Genomic DNA, 19,388 nt, shown 5'->3' on the forward strand with positions numbered 1-19,388 from the left:
TTTGCTAAGGGTAATTCATAGGCATCTGTGGCAATGCACATATGGTCTGATGTTTTTGGTGGTTGTGAATCTCTGGTTCATAATATTCGGACTTAATTTACTTAGGGTTAGGGTTTATGCAAGAAATACTATCTTTGAGATCTATGCTATTTTGGCCAAAAAAGAGGAGAAATGAATAAAAAAGGATTACACCCCACTTAAATTATCTGGTCCTAATTATGTGTCATGGAAACAGAAGAAATGGAGAGAAAGCGCGTCTTGGACTTACAGTACAAGTCATGGAAAGTCAGGAATTAGACACTATTTTCTGATAATTTGTAAAAGTTCTACACCTATATGAGAATATATACAAGAATTAGCCCCAAAAAATACAGATATGTTAATTGGGTTTAAGAGCTCTGTAACATTAAAGTGATAGGATTTTAAGCAGTTACTAATTAGGTTAGATTTGAACATTTCTTCTTTCAGAACTTCTGTAAGATTTCAATAATATAAATATTAGTTCTGCTTGCAGGATTTCTATAATTAAGTTTTCAGTAAGAATTCATATTATTGCTTTCAGGATTTCTATAACATTTCAGCAATAACTATTAATGGAATATACTTGAACATGAAATTTGGATGCTAATCATCTTCATACACAAATTCCATCCAAAAGGAAGACCTAATCAATACTGTGATCACTATTTAACTTGTCATTTGCTTGTTTTCAATTTATTAATTAGACGTCAAAATGATTAAGGGAAATCGTATAAAATTTTCTATGGTTGCATCATAGCAAAAAATGTACTTGGAATTACATCCACATCATAATAATATTTTGTTCAATTAGCTAGTCATTAGTGAAAATGTGAAAATTGATTCTTCTTGGTGGTCTTTCTTGTTTCCCCTCTTCTGAATTAGCATATACGTACCACAATGTTTGTTTCCATTTTTCGATCCCTTTGAATAATAGTTTTCATGGAGCAGTAAACATTATTGGAATCATGTGTATTATGTGATCTTAGAGATAGTTTAAGTGAGCTTTCTTCAGTCCACTCATGGAAGGGCAAAGGGTTTGAATTAGCTGCCGACTCATTCATTCAAACTCAGTAGAAATGGAGTGGATATTTCTACTGTGAATGTGTGAATGATGCGGGAGATAACTTCATTCTTTTCTTCTCTGTGCTTGGACTGAAGGGAGCTCCCTTTTACTGTCTTCTTTGTTGTATATATTGTTTACCTTGCCATTTTTTTGATGATGTATTTAGCGATCAGAGCTGTGGTTATCTCCGCACTTTTTTTGTTACATTCCTCAGGTGAAATAAGTTATGCCGATTTCTCTACTGATACTATACTTACAATTCTCTCCGTTAATTTCCATAATTTTCTACACCAAAATTTATGTTTATGCATTTTGGACGTGCTCGAGTTAAACTTAATTGGTCAAGGGTGCTATGTCTATTACAATGGATGCTGTAAAACTCTGTCACACCGTTGAAATTCAGTAACAAATTTGGGTACGTTTTTTGTTGTTTACCTATATTTTGGCTGCGGCTAGTAAGAAATAAGAGCAAGGGGCTGATCAACTCGTGAAATTAGTGACATGGAACTTTAAGGGAGAGTGAACAACCTCCTCCCCTTCAAAACATTTCCATTGAATTGAACAAAATGATTGTGGGTTGTGGAGGGAAGAAAGAACTTTCCTGTCCCGACCATATTTTGCCTCTCTTTCTTACTCATCACTTGACTAGAGATTGTTATTTTTAGTAAAAAAAAAAGGAGAAGTTGCTAGAGCGAGGTGACGTATATCCCGCAGCATTGAAGTTTCTCTCCCGGAGGTAGAGGTAAAGAGTCAAAGACATACTACTAGAGAGAGGGTATGTAGATAAATCCCCGCTAAATCTGTAAGTTTTCTCTCCTACGGGAGGTACTTAGAGATTGTTGTTTCTAGTAAAACCTAAAGAGCTAGAAACATGTTACTATACAGAACGTACAAGTCCAGCAGTGTCTACTTTAGCAAGTGAACCTGAACCCTCGCCAGGAGAGAGGGCTTTCCATTTGATGCTTACAATTTACATGTCCATGTTTATGCTGGGGAAATATGGAGGCTGTGGTTGGTTGTCTTTTTTGTTTTGGCAATGTTTGGCAACGCATAATAATTAGAAAGTAGGTTTTTATGGCATGCGTTTTGGCATCTTAAATCCCGCCTCATGTCTACGTCTGGTGGGGCTAAAACGCAGTCTCTCAGAATTGCAGAGGTTGGAACTTGGAGCTATATGCTACTACTGCACTTCATGCTTCATCGGCATTCGTGAGGTCTATATTTTATTGTATATACATATACCCTACAATCTCTTTTTAGTCTTTAATTATCAGCAGAAAGTTTGTTTCTTGAACATTATCTTGCACAAATTTGACTTCCCTTGGGCAAAAATCAAGAGGGAAAAATTCATGGCTTTCTCTAGGTCATTTTCATTCATCCCAAATTGATAAATTACAATTTGGCATGTAAAAGTTTTTTATTTTTGGTGTGATTTTAATGAGTTATTTACGGGCATGTGTCAAGTTGTGAGTTGTTTAGGTGCATGTGTCAAGTTGTGAGTGTCAGAATACAATGGATTCTTAGAGGTAACGAGTCAAGCAGTCTTATGAAGTTTAGTTGTGAGTAGGGTTTTTCTAGTTTGTTTGTAGCTGAAACCCTTTTTAAGGTGGTGCGTGTATATCATTTGTACGTGTGTGTATGAAGATCTGAAATGAATTAAAATAACCAGTTCATTGGTTGTCGATAATGGAAGTACACAAAAAAAGAAATTGAAAGTACAAGTGAAGTAGATTTTTAATTGTATTCATGGAGTAATGTGCATATGTTGTAGTAAAATTAATATCCTTTCCATATGGGGGTGTGTTTCCACATTGTCAGTTGCCCTATTTTATTATGTTGTTGATCTCATTCTAAGAAATCTGTACCAGGTAATGTTAAAGAGATTAAAATTTTAAATTAAATTTGTAAATCAAATGATGTGGTAATTAATGGTTGGATTATTATTTAAGTATTGATTGATATATATATTTTTTATTGGTGATGTATAATTTAGTATAAAATTTTGATCTTCTTACCATAGCCGTTGCGTAATGCCTAGTGCATGAAGTAATCTACCAGACGACAACGGATATTTATGCTTTCTCGAGGCTTCTTTCTTGGAAGCCTAAGTGCCTAGTTCGACCAATTTCATTACCAATATGGGCAAGGAAGGACATTACTTGCATACACAAGGCATCTATCTCTCAATCCAATGAGAACGCTCTCATATGACTCGTATACAGTGTCTTTCTCACAACAACTGATCGATCTCCACGGCTAGGTTTGAAAGAAGTGAGGTTGGATGTGGGTGAACCCTGTATTCATATATAATGAGAGTGGGAATTGTTGCCTCATCCCACTTCTTGTGTTTGCTTCCTCAATTTATGCTTGAAACTCTCATGGCGTGACGGGTTTTATCAGGTAAAGGTCATATTTATACTCGAATTGAAACGATGCATGAACAATTGTTGGACTGCAAAAGCTTTAACTGTTAGAAAATCAGCCACAATGCAATAGTGCATGAAGTGAATTACTAGACAACTTGGAAACTTAAATGCCTGGTTCTACCTTTTTGGTTACCAAGATAGGCAAGGAAAGAATAGGCCACCTTACCAAATTTAAAAAGAAAAAGCAAAATAGTTCACACTCCTAAATGCTAAGAGAAACTGCTCTTGTAAGCTTGCAGCTTCTATATGATTGTGGAGATCGGTTGAATGAGTTTTCTTTGGGTAAGACTATCTCTGCGAGAACTGAAACAATGCATCAACTAGACTTCTGCAGCTTAAACTGTTTAGGGCGTGAGTTAAAAATGTATCCGAACCGAACGATCCAATTAGAAACCTTCATGCATTGTGCTTTCACCCTACCACAACTACTTATCAAAGCTCTCCACAAAAGATGGATCAAGAACCAAAAAGATCTCCTCAAACCCTAGGGGTCATAAAATAATCATTCACAACTTTTTAAACTGCTTCAGCCTATCATAATATTGAGTCATTGTGACATGTGAGGTGGTCCTCTCTTGTAAACCCTAGTCAGTGAAAACGATACGTACAGTAATGGTCCCCCCTCCCTGAGAGCTAAAGACTAAAATAGTTAGAGGTGGTTATGACCCTCCCAACATCGTATCATATGTTGACATGTTGATAAGTTGATCATAAATTTAAATAACTTAACATATCTGCATGTGTTGTTTAATGATTAATTTTCACTTAGTTATTTGTTATTGGAGGTTAAGTATCTGTTTAGAATGGTACACACGAGCCTAATTAAAATATACATACTATAAAGGATTGAAGGAAGGAGCCAGCCCATCAAGTGAAGTGGGTTTCACTAGGAATGAGTGCTTTTTGTCTGCCTTTCACTTGCCCTCTTTGACAACTTACGAGTCTTTTGATGCCGCATTGTGAGAATTCATCAGTGTTAGTGATTTCGACATTCATCTTTTGGCCTCTTGTACTTCACTTGTAAGTGAAGGAAAAATTCAATTTGGAGTTCGGACGTTTAAAAGAAATTTGAAGTCTTAGCAGATCTAGCTTAGTCAAGTTGGTTAGATTAGTGTTCTTTTCTCTGTATGCAAATTCGAATCCCCTTTCTTATAGTTTAAATTAGATTAAAATATCACAATAATTAATAAAAAAAATTGAAGCCTAAAGGGAAGTCAGATATGCTACCAAACAGTTAATAAGGGATGGACACTGATGAACACAAATGAAGACATTACACATTCGAACATAAAACATAGTCTGAGGTGCCTACCAAAGCAGTTTAGGGACGACATAGATGAACAACTCAAAGGAGACATTACACATTAGAACATAAAACATAAAACCGTCTGCGAACTTTTAGGACAAGGCAAAGGACATTGAAAAGAGAAATACAAAACAAGTCCATTTGATCAACATGCATGGGATGAAAGTTCAAAGGAGCCCCTCCCTTAGCTCACTCAACTCACAGCTGAAAAGCCAAGTTAGGCTGCTGAGAGTCCACCTGCCAGGGCAGAAAAGATTCAGGAGTAGGCTCCTTTTGGTACCATTGAGTAGAAGCTCTTTCATGGCTACCAAATGCATTGTACAAGGGAGGAGGCTTCATCATTCCCCGAGCCGCCAGCGACACCTCCCCTTGTTCTCTCCTCATATACATTCCACCCTTTGCCATTGCACTATGATCGTCACCAAGCTTCAGTTTCATGCTCGGAAAGCTACTCATTTCTTGCACACCTTGCGCCGCATTGGGATGAGGCTTGAGCTGACCTGCCTGTGCAGGGTTAGCTATATAGTTATTCATTTGAGGAAGCTGACCTGCACGAAAAGAGTTAGCTGCATAGTTTCTATTGAGTTGCGTGTCGGAACCATTGAAGCAAGTTGTTGCCTGGATCAAACTCGACAGCTCAGGAGCGGGTGAAGGCCTCAGATAGGTGTTAGTTTTCGACGTGATCTCTTGCAGCCTTGCAGTCCTAGACATCGGAGCTTGCGGAAGCTGCTGCAGCAGGTTTCCTACATTGTTACGTTCTGCTAGCATATCCACAGTCCTAAACTTTATGCTGTTTGTCCCAGGACCACCCAAATCTCTAACAACGCAAATGTGCGACCCCAACTGAACGTTTCCGTTCTGATATTGATGAGGCCTGCCTTCAATGTTGCTCCCGTGAAGTCTTATGCCATTGGGAAGACTGGTGAAGTCCATGGTTTTGTTTATGTCAATAGCCATCCGTTTCGGGAAAGTTTTGTCAGAAGTATCTTGTTCCTCGGGTGCTTTCCCTTTCGGGTCAATGACATTACCCTCCATGCCTAATCTGGATGTGTCGGCTGCATTCATCTTTCCCTTGTAAGCACCCTCATTGATGCATACACTGGCTCTAACCGGGGCATATCCTTGTGCAGAAGCATCGCCATGGAAATAAGAAGCATTCACATCCCTTGGCAAGTTATCCAGGGAATTATGTTGCATATGAGCCATTTGAGAACTATTAACACCAATAGGATGACCAAGTGCTGGTGATGCAGATAGGGCGAAAGCCGGATAATTTTGGTTCTGAATTGGAGGGGTTGCCTGGGGCTGGCAATGCTGAGCTGCAAGTAGACTTTCTAATTTCTTCTTAGCAACCATTTGAGCTGTTGGCCCCAAATTTTTAATGAACCGTATGAGACTTTCTTTGTATCCGAAACCAGCATCAATCTACATTGTCATGAAGAAGCAACGAAGTTATATATTTAATTATTTATACTTATACAACAAGTTTGCCGAAACCAGTAAATAATCTCAAAGTTAAAACATTTTTCAAACACTTCCATAAAGTTCTATGAGCACCATATGAAACAGGCAGGGTATCGCAGTCTCCGGTCTTGGAACAAATTGCAAGCCAAGTAAGTCCTTTTCTCTTTTCATATGATAACATATCGGTGCAGACGTTACGAAAAATCTTGTGTATAAAAAACTAACATGCTGTGCTTCCTTATGGAGGTGAGGTTATATCATAGTAACTTACATGGGCAAGTAATTTGCTGGGGGCGTTGTAGACAGCTGAGATTAAAGATTCATTCTCATTGGAAGGCGTACAATAACTACAACGGCTCTGCACTTCGGCTAAATTTGAGCCCCTACCATTTCTCAGTCCTGTTCAAAGCAAGGGAAAGGCAAACCAGGTTAGCTTCCTTTTCCATCCATAAAAATGCATGAAGGTAGAAAAATTCTTCGAATTCCGCCTATTTTAGTTATCTTCTAATCAACAGTCTCTAAGCCATTGCAATAATTACCAGGATTTGGATCAGCTTGTTTTTCTCTTCTGAGAGATGAGCCACACAAGCGCTGTGGTTTGCCAGTTGGTTCAAAAAACTTTGGCTTCCCAGTTGGTTCAAGAAACTTTGAGTGTATATCTCCACCATTCCCATCAGGGCAGAGTATGTCATGGAAGTAATATTTTAACAGAAAACGCCTTCGATCATATCTCAGAGTTCTGAAAAGTTCGTTGGCAAGATCTTTTATACCTTGAGCCTGGTAAGAAAACTAAGATTTTCATGGTAGTTTATATATATAAAAACAAAAACCATGAAAAGGAAAATTATATAAATTAGCCTACCTCTTGGTAATATATGGTGGCTTTTCCGTTGAAGTGAATTGCATTTTTGGGTATCAGCAGCACATCACGCTGTTAATTCAAAGAAAAAAAAGTTCATAATTTCGTCAATTACACATGCCACTCGGTGCAATTCAAAATATAAAATGATGCGGTAATTTTTTCCGGTTTCTGATGGACACCGGATACAAAGGAGAGTAGAAGATTGCAAGAAAGAAGAAGAAGAAGAAGAAAGAATAGGGACAGGAGGAAGAGCGTTTGTTTCGGCGCAAACCTTGAATTGTTGCAGGGTTGCATACATTTCTGCATGAAGTTTATCTCTAAGGGTGCCAAAATCCATTGGCTTTTTTATGGTTGTGTAATAGGTTATTACCTTGGAAACCAAGAAACATATCACTGTTATCTGATTTGAAAGATGAAACAAATGTGAGAAAAATTTGGCAACACGTATAGAGCTAACCTTTTTAGGGTCAACAGGCTGAGCAAATACATCAAGTGTATCCCTCCTATGTAAAGCAGACACATTAGGTTAAAAAACCATACCATACGTACTTAAACAATCCACGTCCTTGAGTAATTTTCCAACTAGTAATTCAAGCATTCCAGAAGAAAGAAAACAATGTGCACACACCTTTGTAACGTATTAAGGATGTACTCGCATACTTGTTTCACCGCCACTGGCGTAGATAACAGTTGATCTGCAACATGAACAATAACTACATTACTGCATTCGGAAATCTTGAACTAAACAAAATCTATGTTACAAATAAGAGTCTCACTGATCTTGCTCGCGTCGACATCATGTATTCGGTCTTCAAAAACTTGCATGCAACGGCAAATGAGAAGGGAAGGATTGCTGAGCCGCAACTTTTGGAAAGGACCCTGCAGCTGAAATAAGTATCCAAGATAAACTAGAGTTCCAATTTATGCATGCACATATATAAGTCAGTTCTTCACTTAAGCGAACATTGTTTCTTTATTAGAGAACAAACTATCCATATTGTATCGTTAAGGTGTCGATATCATTGTCAATAAGTACCGATGTGTTACTGATACACTACAGAGAATTTATGTCAATACATAATGTAAGAGTAAGGCAGGGACAGAACGACCTGTTGAGAAGATAGAACTACATCTTCAAGTTTTTTGCGCTTTCGGCCCCTCTTGGAACCAGAAGCTGCTGCTTTTGCTGCAACAGGTGTCTTACCGTTCTCGCTACCGACATTAGTTTTGGATTTGGGGATTTCTTTGTTCTTCTTAGCCTCCTTCAATGCCGATATTCGGGCACTCTTCCTTCTCCCTTCAACTAGTTCACTTCCCTCCCATATTTCCATAGCTGGATTGTGCCATATACATTTTAATTTCAATCCATGTTTGTAATGTAGAAAATGCGCACAAAAAGCCGATTACAAACTTTTAGTCAAAACTAGAACCAGAGGCATACTAAACCTATAATAATGTCGGACATAAACCATGATTTAGTGTTCTCGAGTTGCATTTTTTATTAAAAGTTTGTAATTAGTTTTTGTATGTAATTCGCTTCTAATTTTCTGTACTATTTAGATATCAACTTTTATAAGAAATTCAAGAACATGAAAACATTTTTTTATTTTATTTATAAATAATAGTGTTAATAGGTTAAATTGTTAACTGCTAAAAGGGAAGGAAAACAACAAATGAATAGTTTGGTAATTCGGTAAATGCAAAATACCAATTCATTTGTAACGGATGCACCACGTCAGCATCATCACCAAAATATTTTACAGCTCATCACTGATGACGTCACTTTCTTTGGATGCACCACGTCAGCATCATCACCAAAATATTTTACAGCTCATCACTGATGACGTCACTTTCTTTGCTAGTTTTACCACAAAGAGAAGGTTTTGGCAAGGTGAAAATATTTCTACTTTTTTCAAACAACAATGGTTTGAAACAAATTTCCTTCTGATGAAAAGTAGAACTAGAACTTTTTACCGAGATGATTTATTGACAAAAAGCATTTTTGTCCCTGTTTGACGTTCATTTAGATTACACAAGCATGTTACAAGTACTTTCTAGATTTTAACTAAATTTCAACGTACTCCTAGCAAAAGTGCTTAGATATAAAAGTGATTTTTGAAGCACCACCTCAACAAAGAGATAAGGTTTGCAAGGTAAATTTTTTTTTTTCTTTTCTTTTCTGTCAACAGTAACGGCCTGAAACATATTTCCTTATCATAAAAAGTAGAACATGAAATTTTTACCCCGATAATTTATTGAAATAACCGCAACTCTTGTTTTCTAAAGGTATCTGTCTAGAAGTGCTTTCAAAAAGACTAAAAACGCCGTGAAATAGCCAAAAAAACGTCTTTGGCAACTTTTGACAGAAAAAATAAACAGTGTTTCTAGTTTATTAAAAGCACTTTCAAAAGAACATTTAAGACTTTAATTCAAATTTGAATAGCAAAAACGCTTGTTTGCATAAGTGCTTCCTGAAGAAGCATTCCTGCTGGCTTTTCCCACATCCTATTTTGATTTCCTCAATTCAATACTCAATTTCAAATTCCCACATTGAGGATCCAGTGTTAATATGTACATGCAAAAGGAGAGGAGAATAGGAAAGAATGCTACATAGCCCAAATGGTAGTCTTCCTCCCCTCTTTTTCCTTTTGCAGCACAAGTAAATTTTTGTACTTTCAAAATTTGAAGCAAGGATGGTTATAAAGGATACAGGCAAATGAAAAATTACTGTAAACCAAATAAGAAAAATAACACGGGACGGGAAAACCCCGCCAACCGGACCTTAGAAGCTTGAAACAAAGATGTTACAAAAAAACCCTGTAAAAATGCAGCTATGTACAGATTCTACATAGAAGGAAAGGTAGATTGGAGCAAAGAGAAGAGAACAAACCTTATGAGAGAGCCAATGCAGCAGTTGAGGTAAAAGCAAATGGGAAAGTGCAGGTAAAATTACCAAATGAACAGTCACAACCCTATAACTCTTTCAAAACTGGCAAATTCTCATCACATAACATGCATTTAAGTCACACTCTCAGACTCAAGTGATCAAGGACTTCTCTAGAGATAAGTTTATACACCGGGCACTTTTGTCCATGCTCGGGGTAGGTGGCCAAGTAAGTGTTACATGCAACGATTATTTTGACAACTGTGCGATGAACAAACTCGACTTCTACAAGTGCCAGTAACTTCCTAATCTGTTCAACATGCAATTGTTACGCCAGATTTGGCATAACGCTAATACGTTACACAATGTTGCTATCTATACGACAAAAGAATAACGTAAGCAAATTTACCTTTCACTCCACAAACACAATAAAGATCCATAAATTCACAAAATGCTAGGCGCAATTTGCGCGTAAAAGAAGATACATGTGTAAACACAAATTGACAAAATTTCACACTGATTTACATCTTGTGCATGGATGGATAGAACTAAAAGCACTAAGCCACAAAATTCTACAGTCCTTCCTAAAATGATGTATAAAAGTGAACTGAATTCAATCCTAAGCAGCAAGGATATAGTTAAGAAGCTACCTCAGGTATCAGTTAGATAATTTACACAAAATTTCTTCCGATGTTCATAGGCTGCCCTGGTAACACAGTGCATGCTTCTCCAAGCTAAACTGGCTTCTGTACAATTTATCAGAAGGAACCAAGCAGCACTACCTACCTTATCATAGAAGCATGGGCTTGAAACTTAGTCAAGTGAAGATCATAGAAGAATTGTATGGAGAAATCCACATGCCATTTATCAATCTTTCAAGCGCACGCGAGAGCATTGCTTAAACCCAAGTGCATCCTCATGTATACCAATTCAATATATCTATAAGTTGATTATCCAAGGCAGCTAATAAAGTACAGCAAGACCGACAGAAAAACAGCTTCTTAAGCCACTCTTTCTTATTTTGGGAGGGAGAGGGGTGGAGGAATAGGAACAAGGTCAAGCCCCCAATTTAACGGTGGAATCAAGCGCATCAATTGTGTTATTTTGCTGTCCCCAGAGCTGTGCATATCTTCCTGCCTTGGACAAGAGAACATCATGGGGTCCCTGCTCTACTACTTTCCCGTTTTCCAGAACTATTATCTGAGATTTGATTCGAAAAGAGAGGAATAAGATAAAAGGAATATGAAAAGTTAAAGGAATTGTAGGACAGAGGGTAGTCCAACAAAGGTTTTGATAACAAAACATTTATGCCTCATTTGGTGTCTGGGATTGGGTAACTCACTAGATTCAATGCATGTTGAATGAAGTGGAAAGCATGAGATGGATTAATTGTGAAGAAAACTTATCCCTCCAAATCCATCTTCTACCTACACTTGGACAAACTATTCAACTGAATATCTACTTTTTCATTCAACATTCATTGAACTAGCGAGTTATCCAATGCAAGCCAAGTGCAGCCATCAAACAAGAAGGAGTTCAATAGTTTAAAAGGTATGACAAAACTGCAACTCACACTCTTTCATGCCCACGAACCCAACTTAAGAATTACAAAGTCTTAGATGTTAAGGTGAAAAAGATTTAAACATGCAGGAGAATCCACACACAGGTGGAAGAATGCTTACCTCATCGCACTGCATTGCAGTGGTTAGCCTATGGGCAATGAAAATTGATGTTTGATTAGTTGCCAAGGACTTCAATGCAGTTAATATTTCTGCTTCTGTGGTACTATCTAGTGCACTTGTAGCTTCATCACATAAGCTGTGGATATCAAATAAAAAGAACATCATAAAATAATTACTTTCTCCTTAAAGGAGATTAAAGCATGAATAAAAAGAAAAAAATTATGGAAAAAGAAGAGAATGGTTACAGAATTGGAGGCGCTTTCAAGAATGTACGAGCCAGTGCCACACGCTGTTTCTCACCACCACTTAACTGCACAGAATTATTATCAATTTTTTCAGAATTCAATAGTTCCACGAAGGATTAACAAACAGTCAACATTAAAAAGATTACATTAAACTCATGTAGTACCCTAACCCAACCTAGCCCTCAGAGGGGGATGTTTACACCATGACTACAGCAAACAAATTAATTGGTAGACAGTATCAGTACTCTCACCTTAAGCCCTCGTTCCCCTACAACAGTAGAGTACCTGTCAGGGAACTTCATGATAGTGTCATGTATTGCTGCGCGTCGAGCGGCATCATACACCTTATCAAAAATATTTATTTAGGCCAAGAAAATAGCACAGTAGATTAAATAATGCACAAGAAGCTTTTGAAAGAATAAAACTAAAAGAGATACTCATCCATCTTATACCTCTTCTTTTGTTGCTGAAAGATTACCATAATGAATGTTGTGAAATATCGTATCATTGAAAAGTACCTGCCAATGAACCACAAGATATTTCCTTATTAGGCTGTTACTACTTAAGACCAGCAAGATCTTGCACAGCCACCTCAGAGTTTGCCGTAGTACCAACTAAAACCAGAAACAAAACAAAATTGAAGTTGCTTATTTGGACTTACTGTATCTTGGGGCACAACACCAATAGACTTCCGTAAACTCTCAAGTGTCACATCCCGAATATCTTGACCATCTATCTTTATCTGTCAATGAAAAACTTTTTATGAGAATGGGAAGACTGTCCATTTGACGTGAAAATTTGAAATACAATTTATTAAAACCTCTTAACTCAACCCTTGTTTGGTCATCCCTAATTCAAGTCATAATTCAATCCAATTCCTTGTTTAGTTACAAAGCTTGTTATTTTCAGGGAATATTTTTGTTCTTCCTTTTAATAATTCAATCTTTAATCATCCCTAGGTGGTGATAACCAAGCTGTTTCCTGTTACCTAGCAGATTAAAAATTTAAAACAGCTTAAAATATGTTTCGAGCTGATGAGAAGATTGATGACAAGTTCTTAAAGTACTATTATCATCATAAAACTTTGTCTAAATGATTAGAAATTGCAAACAGCATAAAAACTTTCAGCAATGACAATAAGCAAGGCAAAACCTAACAAGTGACGACCACTCACGACTTGAACCATCAGGATCAGACTCGAACACTAAGATAACACTGCATGCTTTGTAAATAAGGCCCATATTGTACCAATAGGAAACAATAACAGAATACAGAATTAGTTCGCTTACCCTTCCAGAATGGGTGTCAAAGAACCTGAAGAGCAATCTGAGAATGGTGGACTTGCCTGCAGGCAAAATGCAAATTCAATACATTCATAAATCCATGCATATTGAGAAAATAAACATACGCTATATCATGCAATAATACAAAAAATAAAAGAAATAAATATGCATGGGCATCACTTGCTTATCCTAATAACCGCCGGGCTTACATCAAGCAATGTGAGCAGAACTATGGTAGAACCATTTCACCAAAGGAAGCACACAAACCATAAACGTATAGTATTTCATGTCGAACATTAAATTATATCGATGAGGAAAGGAACATTGCATCAAGAGACGGTCCCCTTACCACTTCCGCTGGTTCCAACGATAGCCACACTCTTTCCAGCAGGTACAACAAATGATATCCCATCAAGAATCTTTCTTTCTGTCAGGTAACTGCATAGATGGAAAATAGGAAAATATAGTGCATCAGCAATGGATCATACAAACAATACACTTATAATAATATCACATGCAAATCTGGGACATAAAGATCAAGTCTATCGTCCAAGAAACCCTTTACATCATCATTCTAAGTTGCTAACGATGTTGAGAAATGCCGGCTCAGAGGGAAGGCAAGCAAAGCCTTCACTTGCACCCAATTTAAGCCTTCTTCTGAGATCCAGTTCTTTTAAACACCCAAAATTATAAAAGAAACAAAGTCCTTGAACTCTCAGCCTTTAAATATTAAAAATCAATGATCTTGAAATGCTCCATTAATAATAGAAGGATAGAAAGAGAAGCATACACCACCTGAAGTGTACATTGTCAAACTGAACGCTCCCCCCGCGTAACTCCAGAGGCTTTGCATCAGCTTTGTCACCAATTTCAGCCTTTACCTACGGTAGTAATGAAAACACAAGTACAAGTTGAAACAAGAAAAGCGTATTAGAAAGTGAAAAATTGCCAACTCACCAATGTACAGGATAACAAATATTGAAATAACTTGAATGGCAAACAAAATCTATCTCATCCATATAAAAGTTATAAGTACAAAGTACAAACTCACAAGTAAAAGAATAAGAGTGTTATATATATTTCCTTCTTGTTTCTTGATCAACAAGGCTTGAAAATAGAAAGAGCATAGGTTTTGTCCATTATAAGATAGATTTTTTTATAGTGAACAAGTGAATAAAAAATAAAGATCAAGAGAAACACTCTATACATCAACTGAAAGCCAACTTGCAAGTAAACTGTGAAGTTCCTTCATTTACCTCCAGTAACTGAAACATAGATTTCATGTCAACCAGACTCTGTATAGTCTCACGATAAACACTACCAAGAAAATTGAGTGGAAGCGAGAGCTGGAATAGAAGTCCATTCACCATGACCTGTGTATTGATTCACCCATAATTTGAATGACCATTAGAGAATCTCTTCGAAATACATAAAAATTCAAAAACTAAGTCAGTATCTAAAGGAAAATTACCAAATCACCAACTGTCATATTGCCACTCATAATACCATTTGAACACAACACCATAGCAGTTGACAGTGCCGTGCTAAATATAATATTTTGGCCGAAGTTCAAAAAAGCAAGACTGCGTTGTGTTTTTAAAGCAGCATCCTCATACCCTGAAAGATAGAATAACGAAAAGCAACAGAAGAAGCATTAAGAAACCATGAAAATTACATTTTGGGGTACATAAGTGCTCAATTTAAAACTAAGGAAACTACTATTATTAGTGAAAGCAAAATATTTCAGGGTGGAACAACAAGTCCAATACTGTGGGAAGAAATAACCCACAAAGAACACTCAATAAAGTAAAATAAGAGTCGGCTTGGTAGAATGCCACCTGAGATTACCATGCAAACCCATAAATGCATGAAACAGAAGGAAGCATCAAAGTTGGTTCATGAAAGAATTTTCTTGACCAGTAAGCAAGCAGTGCATATGTCGCAATAAATACATGTTTATGCATAACTTCAAAATAATTTGACATTTTATGACTTTAAGTTTATCAGAAAGACTAACAGCAGCTTTTACATTTTGTGTACCATGAACTAGTGGGTATAATTCATATTAGTTTCCAGACCAATGCTAATTCAGGATTGATAACCATGCAACATACTACAAACTGTGATAATATAAAAAAGAAAAAAACTTACTCTTTAAGTACTCATCATATTTAGTGGCTTCATAAGTTTCGTTATTGAAATATTTCACAGTCTGTTGAAAGAAAATAGCATCAGATGATGAAATAACAGAAAAATAACTTGAAAAGATAAGAGACTTGAAGGCATCTTGTGCATAAAGTGAGTAGAAGCCATACAAAGTACTTCACGTTACCTCATAATTTATAAGTGAATCGATTGCCCTTGTACTAGCATCATTATCAGCCTTATTCATGGCCTTCCTAAACCTAGTCCTCCACTGTAAAGGCAAGAAAATCATTAACGAAAAGTTCATAAACCAAAAGCTATCAGCATATTAATAGACAGGATAAGATGATGAAATGGTTCAAGATATTTCTAGACATATCTCAATACAGCATAATATGCATGTATGAAGAAAAAAGTACATGCCAATACAGATCACTAATAAAAGAAAAAAGGTGTCACCTACAAGGAATAGAAATTAGAGCATCCCCAAGGGGACTCTTCATATTCAGTTAAAATTACAAAAAATTCATTTTCGCTAGCCACTTTTGAATGTTACTCCAACCCTGCTGCCTACTTTAAGTAGTCATGAATATCTCTAAATTTTTTTCTCTCTCTCAAGAATATTCAAAATGAAGAAGTTTGCTCGCTAATTATATTAAAATATTAGATAGTAAGTCACTAGGAATCACTTTCTCTCCCTCATATGTATGAGCTCGTAGAGGTTGAGTAACTTTTAGGGACAAAATAGCTAGTAGTATGATGTGGGCATCTTTTTTGAAATTTCTCTACATTTTAGCTGTGGCACTTTCATTAGCTAGTCCCTTGCAGATGCTCTAACAAACAGGAAAAAAGTGCACAATTCATTCCACAAACTGTAAGCAAACAATTGACAAGAGACACAATACCTGTGTGACAGTCAATGTAAACGCGATATATGCAGCAACTGATAGTGAAGTTATCCACGCAAAAGGTGCTCCAAATGTGTAAGCCAGTATACCTGAAACCATAGATATCTGGAAAGGACCGAAAGGTACATGTCAAATCAGTTGAATTTGTTTAGAAACTTAGTAATGTAGTTCTGTTATTTATACGAAGTGAGATGGAACATCAACCTTCGTACAAATAACAGCACAACGTTACTAAGTCCAGTGTATACATGTCAACAAGCTTGACAATAACCAAAGGTACAGATCATACCTCTAAGATGGTGGGTACAACATTGAACACCATAGACGAGAGAATAAAATTTATTGCACGGCTACCACGGTCAATTATTCTATTTAGTCCACCGGTTTCTCGACTGAAATTAAGTAGACAAGGGATAACACAATTGTCAGCATGCAACTAATAGCTCAAAATATCAACTTTATTGAAAAGGCTGTTATTACAAACTAAAGCACGATATCTCCCCTAAGGACAACTAAATTCTCAGCCTTCCTCTACAACTTATGGATACATTCTAAACAAACATGGAGAGTAATAGAGATATAGATACCTAAGATGATATTGAAGATCAAGGTCGTGCAAATGAGAGAAGACCTGCAAAATGTTGAAATTGCATTTGGCACGGAAAACTTTAGGATATAAAGAATCTAATTTCTTAGAGTAATCCAAGCATGCTATATATGTAACCAATAAAGGAAACATGTTGGGGAATGCTACTCTCATACCTTCCTAGATACTGATCGGATTGTTCGCAGCGCTACCTTAGAAAACACGGCAGTCCGCAATTCTACAACCATATAATTATGCAAAATTTTAGATATAAACAACAACCCCAGTTCCATATAAACAAGTCAGTTAAGCATGAATATCCAAAGACAATGGTATGAGCAAAGCAATTACTTTATGCGTAGTAGTACCGTTGAAAGCAGAAGCGCAAGTACGTGCAATCCCATATCCAATCAAAACCGAAGCCGGGGTTACAAAAAGAGCCAACTGGGTCGAATTGGCGGCGGTGAAAGAAGCCAGAGCAGTGGCATTGCCAGTGGCCGAGCTCAACCAATCAACGGCAAGCTTGAAGAGGAAAGGCACCTGCACATTGAGTACCTTCGCGCCAACCAAGAACCCCAAAGCAGCAATGACCCTGATGCGGAATTCATAGTTATCTTTCATCCACAAGTAACTGGCGAGAGTTCGGAAAATCTGCACGTCCGTAATCTGTTCGACGGAATTCCCCTTAGACACTGTAGGAGTTGGGTTGTTCTTGTCCGGGGATGTGGAGAACAACGACCGCCCGTCCGGCTGAGAAGGGGCGGACGAGCCATCGGCGATGAAGGCGTTAACGCGGAAAGGGAGTATTGATGCTGTACGGACGGTGTTCGAAGTCAAAGGCTTTGGGAGACGAATGGGCCTGCCGTGGAAGGCGGTTCTGGTGGTGAAGGCGTTTGATTGGAAGCTCCGGTGGGGTTTCAGGTGGAGGAGATTCCCGCCGGCTCTGTGCCACTTCGACGCGGTGGGACCCAGCATCTTCTAGTTGTTGGCTGTTGCTTGGACCCAGCCAGCAAGCTTAGCTCAAAGGGAAAATCTGAAAACCCTAAATTGGGAAGGCTTTATGGAGGGAGGGAAGGATGAATCAGGACAGAGAAGAAGCGAAGGCGGGAGAAAGTCAAGGTTGATTCTTTGATGATTTTCAGAGCATAACCATTGTTGGTCTTCCAAAGTTCAAAGCTTTCCCTTTGTAGGAGAATATTGGGTTCTTTCAGCGTATGGTAAGGTTGCTGGGCCAAGGAGAGGGGCATCAGCCCCATGGCTAGGGGGAGTCCACGTGTTATAAAGCGTCAGCAAATTAGAATCGTTTGATAATCACTCTGTATAATTGAATTTGTATTTAATTGTTGATTCAACATGTTACGTGGTCTAAATTTATTTTACACTATTGGTCTCAAGTTCAAATAAAAGGAAAAGGAGTGTATATCATGTAGTCGACAATTGACATTTTGTTTTTCACGTCAAATCTTTATGATTTATTTCACCATAATCATAATATTTGTCATTCATTAAGAGTATTTTGCATGTGATTATAATGATATGCTATTTTCGGTATTGTAAATTTATGGTAGAATCTGAACTTCACCGTATAATGTTACCCTAGTTGACCGTGAGAACGTCGATGAAATGGTTCACAGTATGAGACATTGAGATTCAACAAATTAATAATTTTAAAGTGAAACGTGGATGGAATGGATCTCCATTGTGAAGTCCATGAAACCAAGAATTTAGCGTATGTTATGTCAAGCGCGCCTGAACATCCTGATGTAGCTCCTACTTTTTAATAATTTAAAGATGAAAGTTCTACTCAACATTCCTAACATAATTTCAAAATACATTCCAAAACGTTCAACTTTTAACTTGGTGGAATCGATATGTATTGTGAGATTCACCAACTCGATAGTTTATGGTGCTTGCAGATAGTTTATGGTAGCTTGCACCCAAAGAGCATAAACGATTGTCCTTAACGTAGCTCTTACGTTCTAGAATGAAAAAAATATAAGTTGTACTCAAGATATCTTTAGAATTTCACAATACATTTTACAATGTTTAACTTTTAATGTTGATAGAAGGTGTATGCAACATGAGATTCACCAAATTGACAATGTATAGTAATTACGTCTCATATCCATGCATGACTATCCTTAACATAACTTTTACTTTCTATAATTAAAAAATTAAAGTTTTACTCAACATATCCTTAATATAATTCCAAAATATATTTTAAAAAGTTTAAGGGCTCGATTGGAAATACTTTTAAAATGACTAAAAGCGATTTTGATGAAAATGTTTTTGAATCAGTCATTAGTAAAAACGTAAGTGAATCGTGAAAACCATCAAGTGTTTCTTAAAAACAGCACATAACTATGCTTCTTCCTTTAATCATTTTAAAAGTACTTTGAAACTAACCATGAGTTTATCATTTTCCCCACAAACACAAGCACCATACATTTTAGTAAAGGAGAGAGTTGTGATTTCTTATCTTCATCGCCCACCATACAAACGCATTGTCTTGG

At 37.1% G+C, this 19,388-nt stretch overlaps 1 protein-coding gene across 1 annotated transcript; it reads right to left on the reverse strand.

The window, feature by feature from the left end:
* Positions 1 to 10,417: 10,417 nt before the first annotated feature.
* On the reverse strand, positions 10,418 to 18,104 carry LOC137742170 (ABC transporter B family member 25, mitochondrial-like). Its single transcript, XM_068481957.1, has 18 exons — positions 17,244 to 18,104; positions 17,052 to 17,113; positions 16,877 to 16,920; positions 16,579 to 16,681; positions 16,287 to 16,394; positions 15,569 to 15,652; positions 15,388 to 15,448; positions 14,708 to 14,853; positions 14,493 to 14,609; positions 14,032 to 14,117; positions 13,586 to 13,674; positions 13,243 to 13,298; positions 12,615 to 12,695; positions 12,406 to 12,471; positions 12,205 to 12,297; positions 11,954 to 12,018; positions 11,709 to 11,844; positions 10,418 to 11,226 (listed from the first exon to the last, which is right to left on the reverse strand). Exons 1-18 carry the CDS (start codon positions 17,848 to 17,850, stop codon positions 11,083 to 11,085), a joined length of 2,148 nt encoding a protein of 715 aa, XP_068338058.1. The 5' UTR covers positions 17,851 to 18,104; the 3' UTR covers positions 10,418 to 11,082.
* Between the last annotated feature and the right edge of the window lie 1,284 nt (positions 18,105 to 19,388).

This window comes from Pyrus communis, chromosome 8 (genome assembly GCF_963583255.1).
Source record: "Pyrus communis chromosome 8, drPyrComm1.1, whole genome shotgun sequence".
NCBI classification, from domain to species: domain Eukaryota; kingdom Viridiplantae; phylum Streptophyta; class Magnoliopsida; order Rosales; family Rosaceae; genus Pyrus; species Pyrus communis.